The sequence below is a fragment of the Pleurodeles waltl genome, chromosome 12, assembly GCF_031143425.1.
Source record: "Pleurodeles waltl isolate 20211129_DDA chromosome 12, aPleWal1.hap1.20221129, whole genome shotgun sequence".
Taxonomy (NCBI): domain Eukaryota; kingdom Metazoa; phylum Chordata; class Amphibia; order Caudata; family Salamandridae; genus Pleurodeles; species Pleurodeles waltl.
In genome coordinates this window covers 37,775,185-37,788,662 of record NC_090451.1, presented here as the reverse complement: position 1 = coordinate 37,788,662, position 13,478 = coordinate 37,775,185, and the positions used below count along the sequence as shown (strand labels likewise).

General features: G+C 47.9%; 1 protein-coding gene across 1 annotated transcript in view; it reads right to left on the bottom strand.

The window, feature by feature from the left end:
• Positions 1-7,836: 7,836 nt before the first annotated feature.
• The window catches only part of SUGP1 (SURP and G-patch domain containing 1), a 303,889-nt gene continuing 298,247 nt past the window's right edge, over positions 7,837-13,478 (bottom strand). Inside the window, exon 14 of the mRNA XM_069216188.1 lies at positions 7,837-8,736. Coding sequence (XP_069072289.1) covers positions 8,710-8,736 — 27 coding nt within the window. The 3' untranslated portion in view covers positions 7,837-8,709. The remainder of the gene's footprint in view (positions 8,737-13,478) is intronic.

Genomic DNA, 13,478 nt, shown 5'->3' with positions numbered 1-13,478 from the left:
TGGAAAGGGGAGTGACCACTCCCCTGTCCATCACCACCTCAGGGGTGGTGCCCAGAGCTCCTCCAGGTGGCCACTTGATTCTGCCATCTTGAATCCAAGGTGGGCAGAGGCCCCTAGGAGCATCTGAGTGGCCAGGTCAGGCAGGAGACGTGTCAGCCCCCTCCTGATAGGTGGTCATTCCCCTAGGTGACCAATCCCCCTTCCTGGGCTATTTAGGGTCTCCCTCCAAGGTGGGTACTCCTATTCGACGTGCAAGATTCCAGCAGAACTCCTCTGCATCGTTTACTTCAACTTCTGGCCACCAGGATTGCAGCTGGGCCCTCCAGGAACCGACAATCTGCAACTCCAGTGACTACTGAGCTTTGCAACATTGTTTCTCAGGCTCCTTCCAGCAACTGCAACATTTCCCTGGCTGTGCATCCTCGGAGGACGATGGTCTTCAGCCTACACAAGAAGCAAGAAGGAATCTCCATTGGAGTGAAGGAGTCACTCCCCCACATCCGTCAGGCACCAACTGCAATGACGACCGGCAATGTAGATCCTCTCTCCTGCAAAACTGCAATCCTGCATCACAGGTGGTGGTCTAGAGTGGTCCCCTTGGTCCTACCAGCTGTCCAACTTGGGAGACGGTAAGGCCTTGCCTCTGCTTGCAGGACAATACGCCTGCGTACTGCGACTCTTGCAGCTACCAAGGCTGGTTGGCTCTTCTTCCAAGGGATTTTCAGGCTCCATGTATCCCCGGCCTCCAGCACTCTTCTCTGAAAAGCAGTCTCCTGCCTGCTGCTCCAGCAACGTGGGACTCCTCTCCAGGTGTGCTGCGAGGGCCTCACTGAGACTCCTGTGCCTGCGGGACTGCATTCTCGACTTCTGACTCTCCTCACTGCTGAGGGTCACCTGGGACTCCCCCTCCTTGGGTTGAGCCCCCCTGGACCTTCCTGGTCCCCTGGCAGCTCTGCAACTCTTCATCTGCGACTCTTGTTTTTGCCAAGGCTTGTTGGTGGTTCTTCCACACCACTGACTGACTGCAACTCTTCTTTTGATGTGGGGCATCGACTGCATCACTTCCGGAACTCTTCTCCTACTCCTGTGCTGCATAGCAGACTCCTGGTCTTCACCGTTGCCCTGGTCCTGCATCTCTAGATGGGTGGGTAGTGGCTCCTGTCCCAACCAGACACTCCAACTCGAACTGGACTTGGTCCCCTTCATTTGCAGGTCCTCTTCTGTCAAGATCCACCTTTGGTTTCTTCCAGTCTTACTTGGGTCTTGCAAAGTCCTTTTACAAAGTTTACCTGGGGGGTTTGGGGAAAAAACAGGTACTTACCTCTTCTCTCCTGACCACTGGGGGGCACTCTAGTACTTACCTTTTGGGGTTTCTAGTTTCTCAAGCTCCCCCTCTACAGATTCCACTTCCTTGGGTGAGGGACTGCCTCTCGCATTCTATTTACTTAGTATACGGTTTGGTCTCCTCGTAGGGTCTCCATTATTCTCTGCTATTTCACTGTTTTCTATTGCTTTCTATGCCCCAGACTTCTAATGTGTATATAATGAAAATGTCACTTACCCAGTGTACATCTGTTCGTGGCATTAGTCGCTGCAGATTCACATGTGTGGCACAGTCCGCTGCCTGGTGTTGGGCTCGGAGTATTACAAGTTGTTTTTCTTCGAAGAAGTCTTTTTGGTCACGGGACCGAAGGACTCCTCCCTCCTCGGCTCCATTGCGCATGGGCTTCGACTCCATCTTAGATTGTTTTCCCCGCAGAGGGTGAGGATGGAGTTGTTTGGTATAAATAGTGCCCATGCAATGGAGTGAATATGTATGTACGTTAAGAGTTTCTAATAATTATTTACAAATGTTCAGATGTTTAAGATTTATGATCTACTTCTAAACGGCTACAGGCTTCCCGGGGAGGTGGGAGGGTACATGTGAATCTGCAGCGACTAATGCCACGAACAGATGTACACTGGGTAAGTGACATTTTCAGTTCGATGGCATATGTCGCTGCAGATACACATGTGTGGCATAGACTATAAAGCAGTTACCTCCCCTAAAAGCGGTGGTTTAGCCTGTAGGAGTTGAAGTAGTTTGGAATAATGTTCTAAGTACAGCTTGGCCCACTGTAGCTTGTTGTGCATTTAGTACGTCTACACAGTAGTGTTTAGTAAACGTATGAGGCGTAGACCAGGTTGCAGCCTTACATATTTAGCTCATAGGAATGTTTCCTAGAAAGGCCATTGTAGCACCTTTCTTTCTGGTTGAGTGTGCCTTTGGTGTAATAGGCAATTCTCTTTTGGCTTTAAGATAGCATGTTTGAATGCATCTGACTATCCATCTAGCAATGCCTTGTTTAGAGATTGGATTTCCTATGTGTGGTTTTTGAAAAGCTATGAACAGTTGTTTTGTTTTCCTGATTAGCTTTGTTCTGTCAATGTAATACATTAGTGCTCTTTTGATGTCTAATGTATGTAGTGCCCTTTCAGCCACAGAATTTGGTTGTGGGAAGAACACTGGCAATTCTGTTTGATTTAAATGGAATGGTGAGATTACTTTTGGCAGAAATTTTGGATTTGTTCTTAGAACTATTTTATTGTTGTGTATTTGAATAAATGGTTCTTGTATGGTAAATGCCTGTATTTCACTTACTCTTCTGAGGGATGTGATTGCAATGAGAAATGCGACCTTCCAGGTTAGATATTGCATTTCACAGGAATGCATGGGTTCGAAAGGTGGACCCATGAGTCTTGTTAAGACGATGTTAAGATTCCATGAAGGAACTGGTGGTGTTCTTGGTGGTATAATTCTCTTTAGCCCTTCCATGAATGCTTTAATAACTGGTATTCTAAATAGAGACGATGAATGAGTAGTTTGTAGGTAAGCAGATATTGCTGCGAGGTGTATTTTTATAGATGAAAAAGCGAGATTTGCTTTTTGCAAATGTAGTAAGTATCCTACTATGTCTTTAGTAGAGGCATGTAATGGTTGTATTTGATTGGAATGGCAGTAGTAAACAAATCTTTTCCACTTAGATGCATAGCAGTGTCTAGTGGAAGGTTTTCTAGCTTGTTTTATGACCTCCATGCATTCTTGTGTGAGGTCTAAGTGTCCGAATTCTAGGATTTCAGGAGCCAAATTGCCAGATTCAATGATGCTGGGTTTGGATGCCTGATCTGTTGTTTGTGTTGTGTTAACAGATCTGGCCTGTTGGGTAGTTTGACATGCGGTACTAGTGAAAGGTCTAGTAGAGTTGTATACCAAGGTTGTCTTGCCCATGGGGGTGCTATGAGTATGAGTTTGAGTTGGTTTTGACTCAACTTGTTTACTAGATATGGAAGGAGAGGGAGAGGGGGAAAAGCGTACGCAAATATCCCTGACCAACTCATCCATAGAGCATTGCCTTGTGATTCGCGGTGTGGGTACCTGGATGCGAAGTTTTGGCATTTTGAGTTTTCTTTTGTTGCGAACAAATCTATCTGGGGTGTTCCCCAAATTTGAAAGTACTTGTTCAGAACTTGGGGGTGAATTTCCCATTCGTGGACTTGTTGGTGGTCTCGCGAAAGGTTGTCTGCTAGTTGGTTTTGTATTCCTGGAATAAATTGTGCTATTAGGCGAATGTTGTTGTGAATCGCTCACTGCCAAATTTTCTGTGTTAGGAGGCACAATTGTGTTGAGTGTGTTCCTCCTTGTTTGTTTAAATAATACATTGTTGTCATGTTGTCTGTTTTGACAAGAATGTATTTGTGTGTTATTATGGGTTGGAAGGCTCTTAACGCTAGAAATACTGCTAACAGTTCTAGGTAATTGATATGAAATTTTGTTTCGTGTATATCCCATTGTCCTTGAATGCTGTGGTGATTGAGGTGTGCTCCCCACCCTGTCATGGAAGCATCTGTTGTTATAACGTATTGAGGCACTGGGTCCTGAAATGTCCGCCCTTTGTTTAAATTTTTGCTGTTCCACCATAGAAGCGAGAGGTATGTTTGGCGGTCTACCAACACCAGATTTTGAAGTTGACCCTGTGCCTGTGACCATTGTGATGCTAGACACTGTTGTAAGGGTCGCATGTGTAGTCTTGCGTTTGGGACAATGGCTATGCATGATGACATCATGCCTAGAAGTTTTAGCACAAATTTTGCTTGTATCTTTTGGTTTGGAAACATAGCACTTATTACCTTGTGGAATGCCTGCACTCTTTGTGGACTTGGAGTGGCAATTCCTTTTGATGTGTTGATGGTTGCTCCTAGATATTGTTGTGTTTGACACGGTTCTAGGTGTGATTTTGTATAGTTGATGGAAAACCCCAGTTTGTGAAGGGTTTGTATGACAAATGTGGTGTCGTTTGCGCATTTTTTTACTGTGTTGGTCTTGATTAGCCAATCGTCTAGGTAAGGGAACACATGTATCTGTTGTCTCCTGATGTGTGCTGCTACTACTGCTAGACATTTTGTGAACACTCTTGGTGCAGTTGTTATTCCGAATGGCAACACCTTGAATTGGTAATGTATTCCTTTGAATACGAACCGTAGGTACTTTCTGTGAGAAGGGTGTATTGGTATATGAAAGTACGCATCCTTTAGGTCTAATGTGGTCATGTAATCTTGCTGTTTGAGCAGTGGAATGATGTCTTGTAGTGTGACCATGTGAAAATGGTCCGATATGATGTAGGTATTTAGTGTCCTGAGATCTAATATTGGTCTTAATGTTTTGTCTTTTTTTGGAATTAGAAAGTACAGGGAGTAAACTCCTGTGTTTTTTTGTTGTACTGGTACTAACTCTATTGCATCCTTTTGCAGTAGTGCTTGAACTTCTAGTCCTAAAAGTTCTAAATGTTGTGGTGACATTTTGCGTGTTTTGGGGGGGATGTTTGGTGGGAAGTTGTGGAATTCTATGCAATAGCCATGTTGGATTATTGCTAATACCCAATTGTCTGTTGTAATCTGTTGCCAAGATTGGTAGAATTGGCTTAGTCTTCCCCCCACTGGTGTTGAGTGAAGGGGTTGCGTGACTTGAAAGTCACTGTTTAGGTGGAGGTGTTTTTGGAGTCTGGAATCTTCCCCTACTCCTTGGGAATTGACCCCCCCGATATCCCCTGAAACCTCCCCTTTGGAAGGAACCCTGATATGGTGTGGTTCTTGTTTGTTGGCTGGTGGTGTCTGTGGGTTGGCCACGAAACCCCCCTCTAAATGGAGTTTTTCTGAAAGAGCCTCTGCTCTGCGGGGAGTAGAGTGCGCCCATGGCCTTGGCCGTGTCTGTGTCCTTTTTAAGTTTTTCAATGGCTGTATCCACTTCAGAGCCAAAAAGTTGTTTCTCGTTGAAGGGCATATTAAGGACAGCCTGCTGGATTTCAGGTTTGAAGCCTGAAGTGCGTAGCCAAGCGTGTCTCCTTATGGTGACAGCAGTGTTGACTGTTCTTGCTGCAGTATCGGCTGCGTCTAGTGAAGAGCGGATTTGATTGTTTGAGATCGTTTGTCCCTCTTCCACTATTTGCTGCGCCCTTTTTTGGTATTCCTGGGGAAGATGGTCTACGAGAAGTTGCATCTCGTCCCAGTGTGCGCGGTCATATCTGGCCAACAGCGCTTGTGAATTTGCGATGCGCCACTGGTTGGCTGCCTGTGATGCTACTCTTTTCCCTGCCGCATCAAATTTTCGGCTTTCTTTGTCCGGAGGTGGGGCGTCGCCAGATGTATGTGAATTTGCTCTCTTGCGAGCTGCCCCTACTACCACGGAGTCAGGTGGTAACTGCGAAGTAATAAACACTGGGTCTGTGGGTGGTGGTTTGTATTTCTTATCCACCCTTGGGGTGATGGCTCTTGATTTTACGGGCTCTTCAAAAATTTGTTTTGCGTGCCGTAACATCCCTGGTAGCATTGGGAGACATTGATATTGGCTGTGTGTAGCCGAGAGGGTGTTAAATAAAAAATCATCCTCTATAGGATCGGAATGCAGTTGGACATTGTGGAATTCTGCTGCCCTAGCCACCAGTTGCGAGTATGAGGTACTGTCCTCTGGCGGTGACGGCTTTGTGGGGTATGACTCGGGATCATTGTCCGGCACTGGGGTGTCATACAGGTCCCAAGCGTCTTGATCCTGATCGTCATGACTTATGGTAGTTTGCGCTGGTGAGTGCATTTGTGGCGGTGTTTGTGCCGGCGATGCCTGTGGTGGAGAGGGCGGAGGCGTGACTTTTTTAACCACTTTGGCTTGTGGTTGTGCGTCATCCTTTGGAAGTCCGATCCTTCTTTTCCTCATGATTGGGGGAAGGGTTGATATCTTCCCTGTGTCTTGCTGGATGTACAGTCTCTTTTGTGTGTAGTCCGATTCTACACTTTGGAGCTCTTGTCCAAATCTGTGCATTTGGCCACTTATTCCTTGTTCCTCTGAGTAGGATGAAGGTGTGGTATTTTTCGGCGCCGAGAGAGAATCTTTTTTCGGTTTCGGCACCGACAGAACTTTTGTTCCTTTCGGCATGGATTCTCGGTGCCGATGTTTTTCGGTGCCGGTATCTTGTTTTTGTCTCTCGGAGCCGCTTTCTCGGCTCCGAGGTTGCTCCATGGCGGTCTCTCGACCGGAGTCGGGTGTCTTCGCTATGGGCGTGCCCTTTTTCGGCGCCTTCGACGGGTCGCCTGTTTTATGGGTCGAGCCATGGCCTGTTGGCAGTGGCGTCCCCTGGGCTTTGGGTTTGTCGGTGGATTTACTTTTCGACGTCTTACTCACAGTTTGTTGCTGTTGTTCGACGTCGGAGTCTCCGGATTCTGATTCCGGAACCGAGAATGTTTCCTCTTCCTCGTCGAAATGTTGTTTTGTCGACGTGGACGCCATTTGTTGACGCCTGGCTCTTCGGTCCCGGAGTGTTTTTCTGGACCGGAAGGCTCGACAGGCTTCACAGGTATCCTCCTTGTGCTCGGGGGACAAGCACAAGTTACAGACCAAGTGCTGATCTGTATAAGGATACTTACTGTGACATTTTGGGCAGAAACGAAACGGGGTCCGTTCCATCGGCTTCGATGTCGCACGCGGTCGGGCCGACCAGGCCCCGATGGGGGATCGAAACTACCCCAAAGTCTTCCGATGATCGGTGTCGATGTACCTAACTATTCCGATACCGAACGGAACAATACCGACGCTTTCTTCCGAGATTCTGACTAACTTTCCGAACCGAAACACGGAGCGAAAAGGAATACGTCCGAACCCGACAGCGGAAAAAAAACAATCTAAGATGGAGTCGACGCCCATGCGCAATGGAGCCGAGGAGGGAGGAGTCCTTCGGTCCCGTGACCAAAAAGACTTCTTCGAAGAAAAACAACTTGTAATACTCCGAGCCCAACACCAGGCAGCGGACTGTGCCACACATGTGTATCTGCAGCGACATATGCCATCGAACTAGTGCGTTTACTCACCTGCTAGTAGAGTATTGCCTATATAGTATTTTAGAATGTGTGTTAATATAATAAAGTACCTTTATTTTTGTACAACTGAGTGTTTTCTTTCATGTGTGTAAGTGCTGTATGACTACAGTGGTATTCCATAAGCTTTGAATGTCTCCTAGATAGCCTTGGCTGCTCATCCACAGCTACCTCTAGTCAGCCTGGCTTCTAGCAACCGACTTCACCTCACTAATAGAGAATACCTGGACCTGGTATAAGGTGATAACACCACAGGTGCTCACCACACACCAGGCCAGCTTCCTACAAATGCCAGCTGCTGATCCCAGGTAATGATTCCAGTGAGCGATGCGACGCTCTGCATGTTCTCCGTGCTTCCCCTTGTTAAAGAAACAGCATCCTGTCCCATCAATGAGTAAATGCGCTTAAAAGGAAAAACAGAAAAATGAATAGGCTGAATATGTGACATTTTAAAGTTTTATTGAAAGCCATAGTTTGTAATAGAGTTTAAAAACAAAAATTACTGTAGCCCCATCACTTATCAGCCTCCCCTAGGGTGGGGAAGCACTTGATGTCCAATGACAGCTTCTAACGGGCAAAGAGCAGCCCTATTACATCTCACTGAAAGCAGGGAAAGCCAACTCCCCTTAAGACAAAAACATCAGCACAAACCAACTGGATTTATATCATGAGTGGTCACAGCAAGGATAAACTTACGGACCTCACCGACAAATGTTCTGCAGATACAAAAGGGTGTTTTACTAACTAGGGCTTTCAATGGAAGTGGACCAGCTTCTGACTGGTGGCAGAAGCACACCGGAGGCAGGCTATACAGCAACTTTATCAGGGTGCATGACGCTGGACATGGTTCAAGCATCTGGGTCCTTAGCCAGCTCTTTCACTGGGAAAATGGGCTGACTTCCAAAACACTATCCGGTATGAGGGACCTGGGGTTGCAGGTTCAAGAAGCGGCCCCAGATTCACAGAGGCAGCTTGCACAAAGGTAAAAAGTGGAAAAGAAAACAACTCCCACACAAAATTGGTGACCTCTGTGTGACTAATCAAATAATTAATTTTCAGACATTTCAAGGGTAACAATGAGATCTGTGCCTTTAATTTTGTATTTTTTTCACTTTGTTAAATTAGTGACCTTAATCTGACAAGGGTTTGCAGTGGGATGAATATACATATTTTGGGTCACAGTGTCTTGGGTTGGATGCCTCCACGTAAATTGTGAAGTTCCTTCGATCAAGTAAAAAAATTAAATATAAGGGAAGGACAGACACTTCACAGTAAGATGTACAATGGATGCAGGAACTTTCTGGACCAGGTTCAGTAATACGGCCGCCTTGGGTTATTCTGTAGGTGGAAAGAGAAGATGGGCATTAATTAGGCTTAAGGAAGGAATAGAGAGGGAGGCTGTGCTAAAGTGGCAAAACAATCAACATTACAATATTGAGGGATGAATTGGTTCAAGCCAGTAGGTGAAGGAAGGAGAGACAAGGGAGATATCTGAACACAGGCAGGCACACAGTTCAAATGGGCATTCATCTGAACACCCCATGAACAAGCTGTCCATTCACCCAACAGAAAAGCTACCATTTTATATCCTTGAATTGTCAAACAATTATAACAATGCCCATCCAGCTAAGACAACTAGAAAAAAGTGTCACAATGAGTCAAAGCCAGAGAAGAACTGGTTACTTACCTTTGGTACCAATCCTTCTGGTGAATACTCCATCTACCTGAAGAATCATCTCCACCTGAATAGTCCCCAGATGCTAGACTGGACCCTGAAAGGTGAAATATGTTTCCTACTTTGGCAGGTGGCATGCAACTTTACCATGACACTGAGTGCACCGAGGCAGTTCTTCGTCCATTTTTATCCCCACACACGAGAAGCAGAGACGAGGTAAATCATATTGAACATTTGTGCAGTGCATTAAACCTCAAGTGGAAGCAAATCCATCCCTTAGATGAGGGGCAGATGGGAGGGATTGGTGAGGAACTGACAAGTGGACAGAGTATCCACCAGAAAGGTTGTTACCAAAAGGTCAGTAACTTGTTCTCCTGATAGTTATTTCTACTAGCATAGTCCTCACTGCTTGAATTAATCTCAGAACAGTACTGCCGTGGTAATCAGTGAGGCAATGGTTTCTTTCAGGACAGTGGCCACACCTTAAAAAACAAATTGTTTGTGCCAGTGTGTCCATCTCTAATTTGTGACTTTTTAGATGGAAAAGAGTCAGTCCAGTCCACAGAACAGGGAGGTTGTGGAGGAACGTACGGTTAGATTATCCACGAGAAAGACCATTACTGAAGGTGCATAACGTCTTCTGATGGATATCTCAAACTCCAGATCTAGAACAGATACCAAAGCAGTACCTCCGAAAGATAGTGGGCCTGTAGAATGGTTCATAACAAAGTCCTAAAGGACCCAACATCCAAAATGACCTTCCCATCAGACGAGGCTCTCAAGGTAGTAGTGCTTTGCGAGTGTGTGCACTGCTGTTGACATTGCAGTCTTACAAATATCTGGGGCAGGCACCCTGCATGCTAATGCAGCAGTTGCAGCCTTGGCCCTGGTGGAATTGGCCCTCAATCTTTCTGGAGACTGATTTTTTTCAATCACATATCAGATTTTAACGCAAATGACTATCCAACTGGAAAATATCAGCTTTTGCACAGCTTTGCCTTTCCTTTCTCCAAGAACCCTACAGATGGCTGATCGCCCACCCAATGATCTTTAGTACAATCAATTTAAAAGTTCAGTGCTCTTTTGGGGGTAGAAACAATGGAGTCTCTACTCATTGAAGGACTGGGGAGGGGCGAAGAACACTGGAAGAGAAATTAATTGCCCAACATGAAAGGAAGGCTCAACACCCAGGTGAAAGGCCACTCTTCTGCTCAACACTATTTTTTCTTGAAAGAAGGTGATGTAGAACAGCTGACTGAGGGCTTCCAGCTCTCTCATGCAAAAAATCCTCCATATTTTTCAACTCTCGATCCAGGGCAGTAGTAGTGGGGGGGGGGGGGGGGGGGGGGAAGGTTAAACCTGCTAGTGGAGGCCTGTACTATCGAGATCACAGGAGTCGGGTGCTGCGTTAGGAAGGCTGAGTCACACACAGGGGGTCTGTGGTGAAATTTCACCTGTCTGTTTAAAGTTTGGCACAAGCAGGATTTAGGGCCAAATACCCACGAGGGAGGTGGTCAGGGCCTCAGCAAATGGCAGTAGGAGTTCAAAGGGCACGGGGAGAGACCAGCCCCATGGCAGGGGAACTGTTCAACTTACTGGGCTCTTGTAGGTCCAAATGAACATTGTCGTAGTAATGTGGAGAGAATTCGGCTCCACCATCATGGTCATCACCAAAAGCTAGTTGGATGTGGTCAGTCAGATGCGAAAATTGGCTGGAACACTGGGAGAGGTGGGGCGGCTCCTAGAGTGTATGGTGGTCGAGCTCACAAGCAATGAGCTTGAGCATGGCTTTGGAAAAAGTCAGGACAGATTCTGTTCAAGTCAGACAGAACTATGTGACATATGTCCTCCTCCAGCATCAGAGCTGGGTTCCACAAAGCAGGAACTGGCATGGATCGTGGTGTTGGGTGTGGACTGTGCTCCGGATTTGTAGATAAACCTAAAGTGTGTTCAAGAGACACACAGCGCAGAGGGCTGACTAAAGGTCCCCATGCATCCATGGAGCCCAAAGGCACACCAGAGTGAGTTGGTAGGGTGTCGAAATAGCAGAGCCTTGCATCCCTAAGTATCTCAATCTGTTGTGAAGTCGATGACGGACCCAGGAATTTGGAGTGCTTTGAAATCAGCTGTGGAATTGACTCCTAAGTAGCAGTTGGGGGGTGCAAAAGAACAGGGCACCAGTGTAAAGAAATGGCTCCCTGTTGCAGTTACCCCCCACTTTTTGCCTGATACTGATGCTGACTTGACTGAGAAGTGTGCTGGGACCCTGCTAACCAGGCCCCAGCACCAGTGTTCTTTCACCTAAAATGTACCATTGATCCCACAATTGGCACACCCTGGCATCCAGATAAGTCCCTTGTAACTGGTACCTCTGGTACCAAGGGCCCTGATGCCAGGGAAGGTCTCTAAGGGCTGCAGCATGCATTATGCCACCCTAGAGACCCCTCACTCAGCACAGCCACACTGCTTACAAGCCTGTGTGTGCTAGTGAGAACAAAATGAGTAAGTCGACATGGCACTCCCCTCAGGGTGCCATGCCAGCCTCTCACTGCCTATGCAGTATAGATAAGACACCCCTCTAGCAGGCCTTACAGCCCTAAGGCAGGGTGCACTATACCATAGGTGAGGGTACCAGTGCATGAGCACTGTGCCCCTACAGTGTCTAAGCAAAACCTTAGACATTGTAAGTGCAGGGTAGCCATAAGAGTATATGGTCTGGGAGTCTGTTTTACACGAACTCCACAGCACCATAATGGCTACACTGAAAACTGGGAAGTTTGGTATCAAACTTCTCAGCACAATAAATGCACACTGATGCCAGTGTACATTCTATTGTAAAATACACCACAGAGGGCACCTTAGAGGTGCCCCCTGAAACTTAACCGACTGTCTGTGTAGGCTGACTAGTTCCAGCAGCCTGCCACACCAGAGACATGTTGCTGGCCCCATGGGGAGAGTGCCTTTGTCACTCTGAGGCCAGTAACAAAGCCTGCACTGGGTGGAGATGCTAACACCTCCCCCAGGCAGGAGCTGTGACACCTGGCGGTGAGCCTCAAAGGCTCACCCCTTTGTCACAGCCCAGCAGGGCACTCCAGCTTAGTGGAGTTGCCCGCCCCCTCCGGCCACGGCCCCCACTTTTGGCGGCAAGGCTGGAGGGAACAAAGAAAGCAACAAGGAGGAGTCACTGGCCAGTCAGGACAGCCCCTAAGGTGTCCTGAGCTGAAGTGACTCTAACTTTTAGAAATCCTCCATCTTGCAGATGGAGGATTCCCCCAATAGGGTTAGGATTGTGACCCCCTCCCCTTGGGAGGAGGCACAAAGAGGGTGTACCCACCCTCAGGGCTAGTAGCCATTGGCTACTAACCCCCCAGACCTAAACACGCCCTTAAATTTAGTATTTAAGGGCTACCCTGAACCCTAGAAAATTAGATTCCTGTAACTACAAGAAGAAGGACTGCCTAGCTGAAAACCCCTGCAGAGGAAGACCAGAAGACGACAACTGCCTTGGCTCCAGAAACTCACCGGCCTGTCTCCTGCCTTCCAAAGATCCTGCTCCAGCGACGCCTTCCAAAGGGACCAGCGACCTCGACATCCTCTGAGGACTGCCCCTGCTTCGAAAAGACAAGAAACTCCCGAGGACAGCGGACCTGCTCCAAGAAAGGCTGCAACTTGGTTTCCAGCAGCCTTGAAAGAACCCTGCAAGCTCCCCGCAAGAAGCGTGAGACTTGCAACACTGCACCCGGCGACCCCGACTCGGCTGGTGGAGATCCAACACCTCAGGAGGGACCCCAGGACTACTCTGATACTGTGAGTACCAAAACCTGTCCCCCCTGAGCCCCCACAGCGCCGCCTGCAGAGGGAATCCCGAGGTTTCCCCTGACCGCGACTCTTTGAATCCAAAGTCCCGACGCCTGGGAGAGACCCTGCACCCGCAGCCCCCAGGACCTGAAGGACCGGACTTTCACTGGAGAAGTGACCCCCAGGAGTCCCTCTCCCTTGCCCAAGTGGAGGTTTCCCCGAGGAACCCCCCCCTTGCCTGCCTGCAGCGCTGAAGAGATCCCGAGATCTCTCATAGACTAACATTGCGAACCCGACGCCTGTTTCTACACTGCACCCGGCCGCCCCCGCGCTGCTGAGGGTGAAATTTCTGTGTGGACTTGTGTCCCCCCCGGTGCCCTACAAAACCCCCCTGGTCTGCCCTCCGAAGACGCGGGTACTTACCTGCAAGCAGACCGGAACCGGGGCACCCCCTTCTCTCCATTCTAGCCTATGTGTTTTGGGCACCACTTTGAACTCTGCACCTGACCGGCCCTGAGCTGCTGGTGTGGTGACTTTGGGGTTGCTCTGAACCCCCAACGGTGGGCTACCTTGGACCAAGAACTGAACCCTGTAAGTGTCCTACTTA